Source organism: Pipra filicauda, unplaced genomic scaffold (assembly GCF_003945595.2).
Source record: "Pipra filicauda isolate LSUMZ 115617 unplaced genomic scaffold, ASM394559v2 scaffold132_size2486313_pilon, whole genome shotgun sequence".
NCBI classification, from domain to species: Eukaryota; Metazoa; Chordata; class Aves; order Passeriformes; family Pipridae; genus Pipra; species Pipra filicauda.
This window is the reverse complement of record NW_024103796.1, coordinates 2,110,812-2,130,294: the sequence shown is the minus strand read 5'-3', so window position 1 is coordinate 2,130,294 and position 19,483 is coordinate 2,110,812. Positions and strand designations below refer to the sequence as shown.

General features: G+C 36.3%; 1 protein-coding gene across 2 annotated transcripts in view; it reads right to left on the bottom strand.

Annotated features, from left to right (window-relative positions):
* EEA1 (early endosome antigen 1) overlaps positions 1-19,483 on the bottom strand; it is a 74,109-nt gene that overhangs the window by 19,103 nt on the left and 35,523 nt on the right. For both annotated transcript variants that reach the window (XM_027732239.2, XM_027732240.2), the window contains 11 exons: positions 16,396-16,734; positions 12,002-12,151; positions 10,875-10,994; positions 10,441-10,644; positions 9,654-9,854; positions 8,200-8,313; positions 6,816-6,971; positions 4,756-4,895; positions 3,912-4,242; positions 2,350-2,451; positions 1,066-1,260 (listed from right to left, as the gene is read on the bottom strand). In XM_027732239.2, the coding sequence (XP_027588040.1) occupies positions 1,066-1,260; positions 2,350-2,451; positions 3,912-4,242; positions 4,756-4,895; positions 6,816-6,971; positions 8,200-8,313; positions 9,654-9,854; positions 10,441-10,644; positions 10,875-10,994; positions 12,002-12,151; positions 16,396-16,734 (2,052 nt within the window). The remainder of the gene's footprint in view (positions 1-1,065; positions 1,261-2,349; positions 2,452-3,911; positions 4,243-4,755; positions 4,896-6,815; positions 6,972-8,199; positions 8,314-9,653; positions 9,855-10,440; positions 10,645-10,874; positions 10,995-12,001; positions 12,152-16,395; positions 16,735-19,483) is intronic.

Genomic DNA, 19,483 nt, shown 5'->3' with positions numbered 1-19,483 from the left:
TAAACAACAAAATTTAATTTGTTGTAAAAGACTAAGTGAAACACATTAAGATCTAACATTAAAAATTAATAATGTTCCAAGTGTGTTGGTTTTGGCTGAGGTAGAGTTAAGTTTCTTCACAGCAGCTAGTATGACACTGTGCTTTGGATTTGTGTTGGTGTTGATAACACAGGGATGTTTTAGCTATTCCTAAGCAGCGCTCACAGAGAGCCAAGGCCTTTTCTGTTTCTCACACCACCCCTCCAGCAAGGAGTCTGGAGGTGCACAAGGATTTGGGAGGGGGCACAGCAGGACAGCTGATCCCACTGACCAAAGGGATATTCCATACCATATGGCATCACAGTCAGCATATGAAGCTGGTGAAAGAAGAAAGAAGGGGAGGGACATTTGGAGTGATGGCATTTGTCTTCTCGAGTCACCAAGCAGCTCTGTGGTGCTTAGTTGATGGCTGGGGTCAAACCACAACACCAAGACCTAATGTTTCCACAGGCTGCCTAAAGCACAAATATGACCATGTAGCACAGGGCAGCCAAAGCTGGAGCCACATTTAACAGTGCATGGCATACAGCACAACATTCCCTAATGTCATAAGACATTTGAACTCTTTCCATTGTGGTTCATGAGTTTCATACTGTCACCAAGATAAATTCTTTTTGTATAATAGGAGAAGACTTGGTTTAAACTGCCACGGACATTTTAAAACACTGCAGAGTTTGTCTAAAATACTCTCACAAAATTCTACTGCTTTACAAGAAAATGGCAGTTCTCACCTCATACCCCGCTCCCAGAGCAAAAAACCACACTCTAGCTAATTTTATCACTTTATTGAAATTCAATTCCTATGGAATTCATATTTCAGCACTGTTTCTTTTTATTACTGTGTTGATGTTGCTGTTTCTATCTGCAACAGCATCTGAAGACCTCATTTCCACATCCTTACCTTATCATTTCCAACAAGACTACAGCAAACACAGTTTATCAGAAAGATATTGACATAAAAACTTCAGTATTTATCAGAGAAATTTACAATCACTTTCTCATAGGAGTAAGAGAGGATAGTCTTACCTTTTCTAAAAGGGCAGTTTTTAATTCAGCTTGCAGTGTCTCACTGTGTTTTTTCTTCTGCTCAAAAGATTCCTTTAACTCTCTCAGCTTTCCCTGGAGGTGTTGCTCACTTTTTTCTTTGTCCTTCAGAAGGCCTTGGATTTCCAGTAGTTGTGCTCGTGCTGAATCAAGGTCTATCGACAACTGCTTAGAAATCTATATTCAAAAAATATTAAATAACTGTAGATAATTTTTATTTAAATGACTATTTGTACATGCGGTACACTGAAACAGACCATCCCACAGTGCCACTGCTCCTTAAGAGGTACACAGTTGAACATTGGCAAGAAGATTTTAAGAACTACCATAACACATTAAAATAATCTGTTATTCCCTATTTATTACTCATAGATCAACAGCACTCTTTTTTAACCATTCTAAATTAAGATGAGGCAACTTTTCTCACACCAGCAGTGCTTTGGGTTCTCCTGCTGCCAACTGTGCAGCATATACCAAAGTCATCCTCCTGCACTTTACACAGAGCACCATGGTGCTTCTGTTGAACCAGAGATGAGCCAGGGGAATAGGAGCAGTAGTCACAGAGCAATTACCATCACACCAGCATACACCTAAACCCTCTTTCAGACAGTAAGAGTCCATCACAGTCCACCAAACTACGTCCACTGATCATATCTTTTCTTATTCCTTTAGGGAACAGATGACAGCTTGGGTAAAGATATCCATGAAAGCAGACTTGTCCTTCAGGCTGCCAGCTGGACTACATGATTTTGCAGTTTGAATGCTCATCTTCAAAAAAGAAATACATTTGGTTCTTATGTAGTCACGAGCAAGTGACTTACACAAGTTTGAAAAAGCAATTCAATTCTTGAAGGATACCTAAAAATGTCCTGTCAACCACTCAGAGAACATACTGAATAAGCCTGAGAATAAAACAGATCTAAGGATATGAGATAAAAACTTTTATTGTATGGAACTAAAAACAAAAAATGGTGACACGGTAATATCAAGTAACTGTTTCACTAATGAAAAAACATAAAGAGCTAAAATCCCCCGCTAAGGTATGTGGGGCACAGAAAACTAAGACTACAACCTGTATTTTAAAGCTTTATATTACCATCTACGAAATTTTTACTATCATCTTATTTCAACTCCCCAGGTAGGTTACAATCTGAGAACTGAAGCCTCTTCAGTTCTCATCAGTCCCACCATGTGAAACTGAAAATGCATCTTTTAAACATTTATTATATTGGTTTGTAGATTTTTGAAACTAAGTGGACAGCTTACCCCCTCCTTTTTTTCCAGTGAGTTTTTCAATTCATTCCTCTCTTTAGCTACAGACTCTGTTTGTATCTGGAGCTGGTGTTTTAATTCTTGGCAAGATTTTTCCTAAAAAATATAAGACAAGGAAATATTCCTGTTAGTTTCTAAGACCAAGTACCAAGTATTTTTGCAGGATCTACAAAGCCTTGAAAAATAATGCTTTCATTTTCAGTGGGAAATCCTTCTCAGCTGCAGACATACTTTCAATTCAAAACTTCTCAAAACTTTAAGTGGCAAATCTAAGCTGAACACAGCTGATCCCCTATACTAACAAAACCAGCCATGTGCCAAAGAGTTTTTCTGATTAGAGATAGTCTCCCTGTTTGAAGCTGTGGTTGGCAGCCCTTCTCCTTCTTATGGAAAGCAGTAGGCTCATCACACTCCTCAGGATCCAAAATTCCTTCATGTTCTAAAACTCACAAGCAAGTACATTTGCAGGACTTGCATGCAAATACAACTACATGTTAAGCCTGAATACTACACATAAAAAAGAGTGGCAAGCCTTTAAGGGACTACAGAATATGAAGCAGAATCTGGAAACCTAACTTCAAGTCTCAACTGGGGAGAAAATCCTTTGAGTTTTTAGGAGAAACAAATATTTAAACAGCAGTAACTAAGAAAAGCAAATAAAGGAACTTATCTTTAAAAGGTGAATGAGTAACAGAAAAAATTTTATTTTTAACTAGGAGCAGATTTTTTTTAGACAAAAATAAAAGCAGCTCTGAACAGGTTCTGGGGAATGGTGACATTTAAGATGAGAAGGGAATGAGAAAGATTCCCCTACCGTGTCTGAGGCAAGGGTGTTGGAACAACTGCATCTATAAAACACGTATTCATGTAGTGCCCATTCATATTACCAACAAGGCAAAAGAGGTATATTTTAAAGCTAGTGAGAGTTCACTTTCTTTATCATAATAGGTTGCCCTAGTGGTCAAGCACTTTTTGTACCACCACTTGTGAGATCTTTCTGAAACTCAAACAGTTCTAGTACTCTGAAAATACCTTAATCTAGGCATTCAGATGATGTTACTCTCTCTGCCTGTAGTATGCAGCTTTCCAGCATGTCCAGACAAGTGCACAGGAAGTTCTATATACAATGACTTCAAAAAGGAGACTCAGATGGCCTCAGAAAAATAACATCATCTTCAATACAATGGTATTTTAGCAAAGATTCCGTAACTTTGTGTTGTTATAATACGGCTGATATATTTTTTCAAGGAGGACATTTCCTGTCAAATTGTTTCACCACTTGCCTCCATTTAGTTTCTTCACTATGTTAAAGGCATGTAGTAGGAAGAAAGGATCCTGTCATGTGCTATGACTGATGTTTACTACAGTAAACATCCAGACAAAAATGTAAGGTAGGAAATGCATATGAACTACCAAAAATCACAATTTTTTTTTCTTACAGTAGTTAATTTCCATGCATTGTCATCATATCTACACTGTTTTCAGGTAGCAAGCAAAATCATTTTATCAGACTGTAAATACACCAAACTTAATGTCTAATTAAAGAATCTACTAACCATTTCTGCCATAGCTACTTTTCCTTTTTTAATTTCTTTTTCTAAATCCTCCTTTCTTTTTTTGAAGGATTCAGAACTTTTGGAGAGCTTATCTTTGGTATCTGTAAGATCCTTTAACAGAGTATCCTTCTCTAATTTCATTTGTTGCAGCTCTGATGTGGCCGCTTGCAGTTTACAGTCTAACTCCTTAAGCTGTTTACTTGTATCTTGATTTGATTTCTCAAGGTTTTGTTTCAGACTGGCCTTCTCCTCCTCCTGCTTTGAAATTTGTTGGTTTGCTTGGTCAAGGGCCTCAGATTGCTTCTGCAAATCCAATTTAGCATTAGACATCCTGTAAATAGGAAGAGAAAAAACATATTTTTAAAATTTCTTCTTCACTTTTTTTTTGTATCATTAAATATTGTATCAATAAATATCTATTACTTAATATATAAACTGTACAACTACTTCAAAGCATATCTTTTTCATCCATGGGCATTATGTCATGCAACTCTAAAAACTAGCTTTCAGATGTATCTTTCTTCCTCAACTATAACGAAAGGAAACGACCCCTTTGCTGCTTATGCAGAAATTGTAACTTTCTACTTGAAAAACGTTACAGAGCTATGGATATTTAGCTGACAACAAGCACGGTGAATAAACTGAAGAACTGTAGAGAATCAGAGGTAATAGGGCAGATGGAGTGAAAAAAACAGGTGAGGTAAAACTCAGTTCTTGTAGCAGAACAGCACTTATCTATGACTTTATGAAATCACAGGAGAGAAGCAGAAAATTTTCACTCTAGTCCAAACCACTCCAGCTTTATGTCTGACTTTGAAAAGGACTAGAACAAGGAAATGCATACGCTTCTCTTGCTGATTCAAGTTGTTTACTCAGTTCTGCTGTTCGGAGGTCTAATTCTGTAGATTGCTGTCGCTGTTGCTGTAGCTCCTGAAGAGCTTGTTCTTTACTTGCTTTAGCATCAAGAATGTCAGCTTCAAGTTTCTGAGAAAAAAAAATCAAAAGCTGGAGTCATCAGAGCACAACCAACAAAATAAGAATAGTAATTAAATGCAGAAGCCATCTATTCTATGAGCAGCATTTACTGTAGACAGTCTTTACTGTAGAAAGCAGTCACAATTCTCACATATCATCTACCTGTTTCATCACTTTGCTATTTATCGTTTGTTATTTAGTTCTTGCAAATCTCTTGCTCCTCCAGAACTGTTCTGGTAAAACATTCTGAAACCATGTTTAAATTAAAGGTCAAACAAGCATTTTACTGCAAAGTAATAGATAAAAAGCTGTAATCTTTAAGGAGGCTATCCAAAACACCTATACAAAAAAAGGTCATACCCAGTGCTCAGCTTTGGGGCCATGTTTTCAGCCACTACTGAGTACTTTCAGCAGTTTCAAATGACTGTTGATTTACATATCATAACTCTGCTGTTCTTCATAGAAAAAGCAAAGACACAGACTACAGCTGTGAAGAAACCCTATGCTCACCTAGAAGAGGTTTTTCTTGTGTTATTTTTCCCAAAAGTTCTTGGTCACTCATGTGGAGTATAAAGAACAGAGGAGCCTTCAGCAAATGGGCACTGCTTAGACTCTTCAACACACTGGCTGTTTTACAGGGACTTCTGCTTGAACACAGTGGCCATAAAACAAAATGGTCAAGTTTCTCCAAGAAAATTCCTGAGGGCTTTTTGCTTTCTATTTCTTTCCTACTTTTTTAAATGCCACACATTCAACTGGAATAATCTCAAAGAATGGTGATGATGCCAAGAATTTACATAGAATGCATTCCTGTGGACAGCATCAAAAACCCTGCTCAGTTTCACACTTCAGCTACCAGAAACCTAATAAAATCATATGCAAGCAAGCTCTGTATTCCTCCCAAGCATTTGTGTCTCTTGGCTACTTGTGAAACTTTAGCAAAAGAATGAAAAATAAAAACACAAATGAAAGTAGGTAGAAAAAAAACCCCAGTGTTCAAAAGGAGAAATAGATGCACAAAATAATTTTGCTGAAAATGAAATGCATGACAGCTTTATTTTTTAATAGCATTGGATTTGAAATTTCCTATGGGGAAAACAATCTTCATTCTCTTCTACAGAGCTCATAAGCTAGGAAAAACACACAACTCAGTCTTGAGCATAAAGACTACTAATCTCCCTCAGAACAGACAGACAACACTGAAAAACCAGTTCTGCATTGCTTCCAAGATCCCTGTATCATATGCTTTTATGTGTTGTGAATTTTGACTACCAAGAATTTTTAACAAATATTGAACAAAGGTCAAAGCCCAAATTTTAAAGCTCTCAAGCATTAGGACTAATCCATATCCTTAACTGAAAATACTAGTATATCAAAACACCAAACGGTTCTGCAAAAGAAAAACTGATTTCAGAGCTAAGTGCAAAACTCCAGATCAAGTTAGAGATAAAATAGTGATAAATAAATCTTGCTAAAGAGCCTCTGTAGAAGATAATGAAAGGCTTTAGAGATAAATTAAACCAGATAGGTGGTGTTAGGTTGGGCTAACCAGTGTGACACATATTCCCTGCTACCACTTGTGAAGTGTGTTAGTTTGAACTTGAAGACTCTAATTCTGGGACATATTCATGTTCCCTCACATAAAAATTTCCAGGTAGCGCAGAGGTTGATAGAAGCACACACATAGAAGGAAATGACAGTATAGTGGCAATGTCCTAGGTCTATCTTCTTAGTGTGATATGCTAGCATGGAAGAAGAGGAGAACAGGATGAAATGGTGAATCAGGAAACATTAGTGAGAAAGAAAACCTAAAATTTTGATATAATATTGATATAATCCTTCCCCATAATGTGAGCACAGTTTTTGTCATATGCTACCAAACAGCAGAGATCAGTTTCTCTAAGCTCAGATACTGTGTTCAATACAAACCTTAAGTTGTCCCTCTAGTTCTTCAGTTTTCTGTTCTAAATAAAGGCATTTTTCTTTGTACTCTTTAAGACTGGTTTCCAGCTGAGTACAGTATTCCTGCTTGTCATTCAGCTTAGCTGTAACCTGATCCAACTGAACGCTGACCTTATTTAACTCCTGAGTAAAATAAAAATACAAGGGTCGTAAGTTTTGAAATAACTTCAGAAAATTACTAACATCATATATGCTTTAAATGATCTAGTGTGTTCAAATTAAAAAGGAAAATAATCTTTTTTATTCTGAGGGGCAGGAAACTGAGAGAGGAAACAAACACATGCACAAATTCCCTTCGTTACACTGAAAAAAATTCTTTTAAAGCTTCAATATTCCTCTCAAACTTTACAGGCTGTGGGCTAAATGTTAATAAAGGTGTTTCTAATTGTAAATGGAAGAGGAACTGTAGGTAATAAAGGTACTAGATCCTAAAATTAGTACAACAGTAACTAGAAAATAACATTACAAAACCTTAGATAAAATTTTTGCTGTCTTTGTTTGTCATGAAATCAAGCACCACAGAAGAGGAAAGCCAATAACATGGAAATGGTCAGTTCTCCACATACCAGAGATGATTTCAAAACATTTTGTTCAACACAAAACAAATAATTTCTGCAAGAGACATGGATACATTCACCTAGTAACCACTATGATGACAGCTACATGCCCTCCAACCAAGCTGATGTATTTAGTTATTAATTAATTATTTAATGGCTGCAAAAGGTTGTCTTCTGTTTACAGCAATTAATTACATTGCCATGCTAAAAAATGATGCTATATTAGCATCTGCTCATATTTCCATGGAGATCACAGAACACTGATTCTAACAATGCAAATATTTGATTTAACAGCTGGTGGAATACTTCACTAGGATTACCACACATTAAAACACGTAATTTTAACAACAGCCTTTTGAGTTTTTGTGTCAGTTGGCAGACAGATAATTATTTCTGAATACCTGCATCTGATTGGGAATTTATCTGAGTCAGCAGCAAGAGTTAAGAGTTTTCAGTTGTATTCAGTGCATTCTACAATCTTCATATCATACACATGAGAATTGAATAATACCTCAATAATACTTACGGACAGCTTAAGTTCTGAACCCTAATCCTATATCAAGGAGTGGACTCCCAAGTAAATTCTTTGCACTGCAAAATATATCTGGTCTGGATTACAGCAAAAAGAACTGAATGTATAGCATGTGGTTAAAATATCCTAAATGATCATTTCCAAATGCATATTCACATGTCCAAACGCATATTCACATGTTTATTTAGTTTGCAAACAGACTATTCTTAAGTTTTTAAGCAGTTTTTTAGGTAACATAGAAACTTTATATGTTGCTTATAACCTGTTGCTTATCTTGCAGTGCATGCTGAGCTGTGTCCAGATGGTTCTGGAGATCCGCTCTTTGAGCAGCTTTTGATGCTTCGGCTGAAAGTAGCAATTCAGTCTTTGCTTTTACCTGAAAGACAAATTGTATTTCACTAAAACACCTTTCTTACCATAGCTCATTGTAATTTTTTACAGGCATCAGTAAGTTTAATAATAAAATCAGCAGTTTTCATGTGTTAAGTGTTAAAAAAAAGGAAGAAAGATTTTAGAAATTTCGATAAGTATCAGGATTTTAAGTCACAGTGAGTTCTTACTTTGAGCCAAAAAAAACAGACAAAGAAAAAAAAGAACAAAACAAAACACAGCAGTTCCACTTATGTACAATTGTAGGAAAATATTTTTACCACTAACAAGGAACAATGTAATTTACGTACTGTATTCACACCCATGCATACCTTGATAACCTCCAACTACATGCTCATTTAAGGTCCCCCAGAAGTTTTAAAAGGAAAAAGAATAAATAACAACTAAAATGTGCTTCCATGTGCATAGAATCTTTTTCTGTTCCTGCCTGCCTGTTAGGGAGCAATCTTTCTCTTTTCAAAACATCAGCAAACAAAATTTAGAAGGTGGGTATCAATGGTGTTGGTGCAGTGTGGCAACATTCAGGGTCACCTGCAATTGTGTTTTACTGTTTTTCTCCCTAATATAAATGCTACATCTCTGAAGACTGTAAGAAAGCTCACATTGCCTTAAAAAGAGTTGCAATGGTCCACAGATAATTCAGTTCTAGCTCTAATGTGAATGTAATGAAAAAACAATTCAGATAGTGTACTGAAGCCCATCAAAACATCACAAAGCTTCATCAGAAGTTTCTAGGTCTGTTCAGAAACTGAGTAACACTGTAGTGTATCGATCCAACAACAACACTAGCTGCTCCAGGTGTACTGATGCAAGAACTTCTGATCAAATCTTATTTTTCCTTTAAATAGCTGAACATAATTAGCAGCTTGTAGCTTAAACAGCATTTAGTAGTAGAAGAGTCGATGTTGAGTCCATAACAGGGAGTTTCCTTATTTAGTAAATTAAATTGGTAACAAGGTGGCCCACAATTTTTGTTTTGTTTTTGACAAAAGACATCAGCATAGGAAATTTTAGGCAACCCCAAGATCTCAGTGACTTGACAGATTTTTCACTTTGGTGCACAGAATCCAGGACTGGTAAGAGCAGGGTTTTGAGCAGCCAAACATTACAAATACAAGTGATGCTTGAGGAAAGATTTTTCAACGCAATTATGAAATTTTATGATTCCACTTTCGTTTTCCTTCAATTTTATCTACCTTATTCTACTTCATTTATCTCTTAGTAGAAAAATGCAATTTTTCCCAAATGGCTTTGTACATTCTCTGGAGAGAATACAGATATCACAACCAGGATTTTACATCACCAGAAAACAGAGAGTTCCATTACCTGCACATCAAGTTGTGACACTTTCTCTCTACTTTCATTTAGCTGACTGGTTAGTTCACTGATGTTTGTTTCCAGGGAAAGCACACGATCTTGAGCAGCTCTTAGGTGTGCCTTTTGTTCCTGCACTTGTTCATGCAAATTCTCTTGGGCTTGTTTATGACTTTCCGATTGATTCTTCAGCTTCTCTGTCAGCTGAGTTACCTGCAGTGAAAAAAAATGTGAGAAGGCTGGAACAGTATGTCCAAAGAAGTAAAAAATTAATTTTAGTGTGTCTTATTATGGCTCTGGAGACTCAATGCTATCACATTTCTTTTCCTGAACTATTACAGAAAAGCTATATTAGAGTTTAAATAGGTTATCAACTGAAATTAGAAGCAAAAGGGAATTGTCAATTTGGCCTTACTGCAACAAAAACAAGATACTAAGGAGACAATAGATGCAGGCTAAACTGAATTTTGGTGTTGAACGCAGGAATTAAACCTCTTTTTAAAATAAGTGAAACAAACGTATATGTATATATATATATCCAACAACTTTTGTATATGCATAGCATATTACTAGTATATGTACACAGTAAACATCTAGGAATTCCTTTCCCTATGTTGATAGCAAGGAAGTCACCAAAACACAAGTCCTGTGAAATTTACAGTAAGATCTTTAAAGTAAGTATTAAAGAAACAGAACAGTATAGAAAAGATCAGTGTCATATCTGATGACATAGGAAAAAAAAGGAAACAAGACTCAATAATGAGAATGCAAGAAAAGAAACAAATCTTGAAGTTCTTACCTGTATTTGCAATGCATGGTTTTTCTCTTGTAGTTGGTTAAGAACTGCAGTTTCTCCTTCACCAGCTTGAATTTTTGCATATAAGTCCTCTCTTTCCTTTTCTAGCAGAGAGATGTTTTCCTTGCTTTTTTGAAGCAAAGCCTCAAGATTTTGAATTTTTTGGTCCTTATCTCCAATTTGTCGTAGTACTTGCTCCAGATCATTCTAGAAAATCATGTAATAACCTCCTTAATTATAAGGATCTTAAAAGTTAGTTCTAATGCATAAAATGTTGGTTAAATTTATTAAACACTTTCTGTATGTTCTGTTCTAAATTTATAAGTTAAATTATTGAAACTAGCATAATTCATGCCAATCACTTTTACAGAGAAAAAGTATTTAGAATAATGAAACCCTGAAATACACTTTCACATGAGGATACATAATTACGTTACCTGGGCTTCTCGTAGTTTTGCTGTTGTATTTTGCTGAAGCGTCTGCTGTTCCTGGTGCTGTTGTTTTGCCTTATCTAATTGATGTTGCAATTCTGTGGAATTTGCTGCTTTTTCCTTTAGCTGAAAAAAAAACCAAAACCAAATACCAAACAAACTAGACCAACGAATGGAAAAAGCACCATTCAGTATGCCAGTACTACTCAATGTTCATTCTAATTCTAGAAGATTTTAGTGTAAACATGGATATTTGAAAATTTGTATAAAAGTAATCTGTAATGCTAGTTAATCAAAATCTAATCAAAGTGCTCATTACTATTAATAGGTGAGATTCTGTATCACAAGCGAGAACTATAAAACAACTATCAGATGTAATTTAGCTCCCATAAAATCTAAAACATAAGAAATTTTTAGTATGTTTTTTCCAATAGTTGTTAAGACGTAACGTGACTGATAATACAGATACCTGTAAAACAACATTATTATTACTATTATTGACAGTTTTAGTAGCAACTTCAGTTTAGCAGTCTCTCCACTTCTACACTAGTCAAGGCTTTGCAAATTAGCAACAAAAAAGCTATAAAGCTTTGAAAACATACCATTCAGATATTTGGCCAATCCCCATACAGCCAGCAGAAAATCAGCAACATATACAAGATACTCATTAAAACAAATAAAAATTAATAAAACAAGTATTTTCTGCCCATCCACTCCACACAGATTATTAACTATCAATGACCTGCAGTGCCATGTTCAGTTTTTTTCATGTAGGGCTTTATCACACAAAAATATGTACACACAGTGCTACCCATAGGGGCTTAGGTGCACCTAAGTATTTTTTTCACAACATCCGTAGACAAAGCTCAGGAGTGCAAAGTGCACAACTTTTGTTCTTTTGTTAAGCACCACGAACACAAATGCATCTGATGAGCATTTAGCCTTACAAAAATCTGTAAAGACAAGCAGCATTTAAACATATTTTGATAATTTTACCACAAGACTTTGACAGATTTAGTCAAATGAAATTCCCACAAGGACAAACTTTATAAACTGCAACATCACCTCAACTGTGTGTACAGACATACTACCGGAACCAGAACAAACTATAGAATCTGCATAAAAACCCCTACCTGCTCTTCAGCACGAGAAAGTTTTAATTGTAGATCAGCCACCTGCTGCTCTTTATCCATCATTTTCTCACTGGACAGCTGCCTCTGCTCCTTGAGTCGCCCATGCGCTTCTCCTAACTGGCGCTCTGTTTCCAGAAGTTTACTGTGCAACTGCAAAAAAGTCATTCACTTTTCCAATCATTCTTTAGACAACACTGATGTATTTTAGACTCATTCTGTGCAATTTTTACCAAAGTTTTCATAACCCAGAGTAAAAGAAGAGCTCCTGAAGTCATGTATGAACTTCATACACCTCAGATACACAAATGTTAAGAAACAGCATCAGTTGCACAAGCATGAACAAATACTAAGAGAAGCGGGTTGGAAGGACCCAGAAACATCCTCATTTATCTACAGAAGCCCTTCAAAAGGAGTTACAGAGATTTAACAGAAACACAAAGAGGGCCATCCTTCAAAGGCATAAGGACTATCATGTAAAATAGTGATGCATAGAGCCGTCTCAGCTTATCCAGCTCACACACTCGCTCTTGTAGATTCAGTGGCTGAAGCACCATGCCTTTACTTGCTCCACTGCCTCCCACAATATACTCTTCTGCTAGAACAGTAAGAGTCTAATTTTTAGCTTGACCTGGCTACATCAATGGCATTCATTCTCTGCAGAGAAGAGATACACAAACCCTCACTGTAGTGTATATAGTAACTGATGGTTTACAGTACAGTAAATTCCAGCAGCAAAAAGTAGAGGGATGTGCTCTTCCAGCTGCACGTAAACCCATCTTGTGATTTTTTCAGTCATCAAAAAGCAGTACTGCACCATCTTCAAAGTGCAAGGATGACCTTTTACAATTCACTGTTCTAAAAAGCTCTCTTCATAAAATCAGCTTATTCTACTTTAAACTGCCACTATAGGTCCTCAGTTACCTCCTGCCTATTTCTACACAAACACATTCATGGACACACAAATGACCTTTTAACTCAATTCAAAACCAGAGAATGGATCAGACCCTGCAGTACAGCAAGAACTTTCCACAGGTATCAGTATGAACGAAGCTGGCTTCCCCTATGAATTTAGGTCTAAGCCCCTCAAACCGTTCACCTTCTCCAGGTCGTCCTTTCAATATCCCTACATCTTCCTCATGCTTTCCTCAAATCCCTAGCAATATCGAAGCAAAAGGCAGCCCAATTTTACTGATCACTGCAAGCAACCACTTTCTGACCAGCTGACTGCCTAAAAGAGCAGAAAAAGGAACAGTGGTTGTGGTACCATTGTATCTTCCACCCACGCATTAAGGGGGGTGAAGCATGAACATAAGCCTCTCTCCTGCTGCCCATTTCCACAAGAATTTAACACTGAAGGACCTAATGCTGAAGTCCTTTGGGTCATCTGTCAAAATTTGGCTCAAGTTATCAAATAATGCAAAAGTTAAAGGGTATGGAGACAGGGAAATAAATGTGTCCATGACTTATTTTCTTAGAAAATTAAGCTAAATTATTTATCTGCCCACAACCACAAAAACTGTGAGTGAAAAGCTGTTTGACATGTGGGCAAGATGCTGATTGTTAACTATGACTGCACAGTAAAGAAAGATGTAGGAGAAGAAGGAGGACAGGGTAAGAAAAGGGATCATAATCTCTCCTCCAGTAATCAAGAACATTTGTCTTTTTTTGCAGGAATCACTAAATTATAAATACTTCCTCCTCACTAAAAATACAAACAAGAGCTGGAGGTAAAAAAAATCTATTGAAGAAAGGGTGCAACACAATAACTATTGTAACTATTCATGGCTATGTTAATACCAGGAGAAAATACTTGGAAAGGGGGAAATCAGTAAACAATATTTTACACAAGTTACTTTTATTATAGTCATGGTTAAGTATTTTTGAAGAACTTTAAGATTAAGTAAACAGAATCATAAAATCCAGGATTAACCTATGCTACAGAATGCAAAAAATCATGAACAAAATACTTAGACTTTAAAAGATACAATCAATTAGATTCAAATTTTCTCAACAACAGTATTTAATAACAATTAGCATTTCTTCAAGACTGAAGGAGTCCATACTTTCTTGTGTTACCCTCTTCCTATTGTTGTGCTGGAATCAACACTATCACTGAAGTTTCCTTCCATTGTGAAGATCACTTCCTCCATGTCATATTCTAAAATATACAAACTTAACCAGACATGCACCTGTGCAAACGAATTTTGAGAAGACGACAAGGATTCTCTGAAAATGTGGTTTGACTAAACAGCTATACATATACCTCCATAAGCAGAATTCACTGTGTCAATGTAAGCTATTGGACTACATGCATAAAAAGATAATTCCACTGAAGCACTAAGTGAACAAATATGAGAAATTTAGTCTTTTCATTACAATAGTAATTGAACTCTTCTTTGGAGGAAGAGAGAGGAAGAGATGTTTCTGCTTGGCTTTTATTTTATACCACGTACAAAGGGCTTTTTGTCCTCCACTGTTCTTTCACTATATAATTCTAAAACACATCCTGAGGTCCAGCAGCTTGTTCTTGCTTAAGACTGTCTTCCTCCCCAGTGGTATCACCAGAGGATGTGTCATGTCTCCATATCCTTTCATAGCAATTCGTTCAGCAATGTTTTACTCACCTTCCTCCTCCTTGATTTTGCCACCCCAAAAATTCTTCCTGAAAACGCCCTCAGGCTGAAGCCAGATTTCAGCTCAGCTTCTTGGCTATGTTTCTTAAGTGTCATACATGTTGCCTAGGCAGACTGAGCCAGTTTTACCAAGTGCAGATTCCTAACAGATAACTAATATGATTATCTCCCCTTGCCCTGACAGAAGACTGATGGGAGAAGGATAGTCACTCTGGGGATGTAATATATACATAAACAAAGTTTTGCTAAGTCACAGTTCTTCCAAGATAAACTATACACACAGAGCTTGCAACATAATATATTTTAACTTGACAAAGGGTTGAAAATTAGTAATATTCTCTTTAAAATAAATAAGCTTTAGGAAGATTAAAATGAAGTACGTCATACTAACAAAAATGATATTACTTCTTCCATCTTAGGACTGGACAGGATTTCCCCAGTCTAACACATTACTCCCAAAAAAAGATAAACTAGATTAAACAGAATTCAATTGGCCTCAAGTTTCTCTATGCTCAATGATATATCAAAGTGTTGCTTCTATAAGTCATTGGACCCAGCAGAACAACATGTTCTGCTTGTGGGGATGTATGCTCTGAGCGCTCTCACAGCTATCAGCAACATAAAGAGAAGTTGTTTGTGGAGACACACTAAGGAAGCATTATCAAGACTTCACATTACCCTAGCTTTTCACACTATATTCACTACTCAATCTTAAAGCAAATCAAGCACTGTTCAGTTCCAATCAGTCTAGTAAAAAAAAGACTCACTTTTCTCAAACTTCCTATAGAGTAGTAAATTACTACTAGAAATGAAACTGTTACTGTACCTGAATTTTATTTTCTCATAACCTTAATTCATTATTGCTTCAGTTACCCTCCTCAACCAGAATAACTAACCTCGCTGCCTTCTTAGAATTTGTCTGTTACCATATTTGTCATGCAAACTCAGTATCCTGGGTTGCCCTCCCTCTCATCTGACAATACTTCATTTATTTCAGGGAATGCACCAACCAAAAAAGACAAGCGGAAAAGCTGTAGTATGAAAGAAGAGTTCATTTAACACTCTAAGACAAGAAGAGTGAACAAAAAACCCTGTCTCAGAAGAGCTAAAGCCTTCTTCCATTAATGTAAAAAAAAAAAAGTCAAATCAAAACATGAGAAATAAGCTACAAAGTTTATGCTCATTCAACCTTAAAATCTTTAAAATTAAAATCATATAGTTTTAAGAAGAGTTCCAGATAGAACAGAATTAGTAAGATATTTCCCTCTCAGGGGAATTATACTACAGATAGACAAAAATGACATTAGCCTTCCCAGACAAAAAAGTGCTGAGAGGTGATTATAACTGTGGATCTTGCTGAGTTTGACTATGACACAGGGGCTACAACTATCCTCATTTTCCTCCTGAGAAGAATCTGGACCTCCTAAAAAGATTCAGACACAATATCAAACAAATACCAAAGAATTTCTGCACTCTTATCACAGCCTCTTCTTTTTGCCTGTTCTTTCCTTTACTCCTCTAAAGGGAAGAGGCAATTGTATTTCATTTTCTGCAATGTTAGAAAGAACATTTTATATTTATTAAAATACCAGCTAGCTTTATACTTATTCAAATACAAGTACTGGTTAATTACTCCTCTTTAAAATAAGGAAATGCAAATGCGTGTGCTTAAGAAAAATGTATGTAGTTTAAAAAAACCCTGATGGGATGGCTTAAGGAATCATTTGAATAGGATGGTCTAGAAGGCTTAGGGAACATTACCTGACTCAGCTCACTTTGGAGTTGCAGGCCATGCTGCTCTTTTTCCTCCCTCTGCTGCTGGAGTTGTTTACATTCTGCCTTGAGATGTTGGTACTTTGTCTCTACTTCAGACAACTCTTCTTTAAGTTTTTGGCTTGCTTCCCCCTTCTCACCTAGCTCTGCCTGTAATCTCTGTACCGAGGCTTCAGATGCAGACAGCTTTGCCTGAAGCTGTTGGCAGTCAAGGTCCTTCTGGTGAAAACTTGCCTGCACGTTTTTCTTACTCACAGATACTTCATTGTGTTTTTCTTCTAGCTGGGTGTAGTCCTGTTCTTTCTTCAGCAGCTTCTCAGTCAGACTCTATGAAGAGGAGAGAGTTACACAGCAATTCAAGTACAATTCTGCTTGCAGCTATTCAATGCACTATTCAAATTTCTTTTTAAGTGTTGATGCTGAACAGTGAAGAACTTGCTCAAAAACATTATTAAATAAAATATTGACCTCTATCTTGTATTACACAAGTTATTTCTGGAGTCCACACAGCACACAGTTTCAACTGGAAATAGTGTTTTTCATACTCTCACGTAAATTCACTTCCTCTAACTGAGAACACCACTCTAACTATTTCTGTATCCTGAAGACTAATTTGCTTTCCCTGAATGTTCAAATTAAGGTTATTACAACTAGATTTTCTCGGGTAAAAGCTGAAATAGTACACACAACTTTTTTAAAGGCTGGTGTTCTTGCAGTTTCAGTGACTACTATATTCTCCAGTTCCCCTTCAATTAAAATACAGAAAAATAAAGAACAATTCTAGCATGTCAGCCTGAAAAAAATGCAAACACTGAGGTCAGTCTTATGTATCAATACTTTGAACAGTTCTCCAGCTTTGGAATAACACTGTTCCAAAGATAAAACAGTTAGTGCTGCAATTCTAGCTGTGCTGGGCATCTTAAAAGCACACTTCTGCACAGTATACAGGTACAAACTCTGTTTTGCCAGAAAAAAAAAAGTGCAAAATATTTAAGTAAGTGAAACAGTTTTGTTCCTTACATATTTCAAGAAATTGTAATGATATTGGTTGTTATAAATCATACACAGACACTTCTATTTTACAATCGATAAAAGAATTTATTTTAAAAAAGTTAGAAAACAAGCCATCTTGCAAGAGACAACTCTATCAGTCCAGCAAACTATGTAAGAAGAGATAAAATTACTGCCCTATGGTCAGAAAAGAAAAACAAACAAACAAACAAACAAAAAACCAAACCAAAACAAACAAAAATCAAAACAAACAAAAAACACCAAAAAACCCATCACGACTTTCTAAAGCATACAACTTAGAAAAAAATTCTGGCTCAGGAATAAAGTCTGGCTATTGAATTCTAGCCCTGAAGAAGTTTATTTTGAAATTTTCTTGAAAAATAAGACTTGTTGCAAGGTAAGCAATTTTTATATATGCATACCTAAAAATGCAGGAATAGAGCACAAAAAATCATACAGATTTCATCCATCTTTACCCTCCTGAAGACAGTGGCAAGGCTTCCACTGCTTTTAAAATATATTTCACACTCAGAACATAAAATAAAGCTGCAATTCTCTTTTTCATTAAAGAGAAATGACCAGGCAGGATTATTAACATTTGTAGTGAGTAGTGTTCCTGAAATACCAACACATCACAGAACCTTCTTCATCACAGCTGGGTAAATTAGAGCTAAGGTAAGCACACACAAGTCACCTCTCTTCCCTGAGCATCGATTTCCACAGAAAAGAAACAGGGAATGACAGTATATTACAGCACTCAACAAAGAATCCTGAGCCTTCAAAGCTCACAAGATACAAGAGAAACACCACACTGATCCCTTCTTTTATAAATGGTCCTTAGACAATTACACATAATACACCTTAGTAGTGAGAGTGGCCAGGCATCAAAGAACAAACTCCGTGACCACTGACCGGATTTCAAAATAGTTACATCAACAGGTTAGAAACTATGTAAACCGTGCATTTTTCCCTGTAAATTACACATCACAATCATTCCAAAAAGAAAAAAACCACACCAAAACCAAAAATCACCAAACCAAAAAAGCAACCATGCAATGGGTTTAGAATTACAGCAAGTCTTATACTTCAGGCATTATGCTGGTTTTACACATTAGGTCTCTTCCGGGCTACAGGCCCTTACTGGCCTCTGCAAGGCAAGCCAAGCTCCATAATTACAGTGCTTTAAAAATGAAGAAAAAGGAGTTCCTGGTGTCAGAGAACTGCTCTTATATACTTGTCACCTGTTCTTCTCAGTATAGCTCCTGAAAATATAAGAAAAAGCTTGCTTGCTTGAGGTTGTACATGAGCTTGATAAACTCTGCACCAACACACAGAAATATCTTCCCACATTGCAATTGGATTATAAATGGATGTCTATATCAAATATATTATATTCTATCTATTGTACATATATTCTATCCTGAATTAATGGCTCCTTCCTCCCTGACAGCTTCTTCAAGGATGTCAAACTGTTCAAAGCGGAAGCAATTTCTGTTATTGGAAGCTAATATTACCTTTTCCAATTCTAGGTACAACTCCTCCAGGGCCAAGATTCCTTAGCTAGCACATCATTCTTATGGATACCATCTTTCAAAAAACTGCATAAAGAGATAGCTGTAAACTGCTTTGAGTCACTGAGTCTGAAAAGAGGAAAAGTAGCTCACTAACACTTCTCTTTCTATTCCTGAAGTGGTGTTTGTCATTAACCTGACGTAGCAGAGGACTCTCTCTTAAAGGGTGATTATCTTATGCATCAATCTGTTTCACTCCACATTGCTAATGAAATAGCAATATACTCAGGAAAGGGCTCTATACTGTATAGCAATAATTCTGCCAAAAGCTTGATTCATTGTTGCTGGTCTGTGGAAAATTACAGTATGACAATTCTCCTCAGCTCAGTTCCACCCCTGATTTAGTGAGCCAAACAAGGAGTCATCCTACTAAAGGCAGTTTCATTCACCAAATTTTAATTGCATCTTCTTATATTCTTTGCAAACATTGCTTTAATATTAGATTACATTAAATACAGTCTGTTTGTCCCTGTCCTTTCCTGTTTTCCAAGACC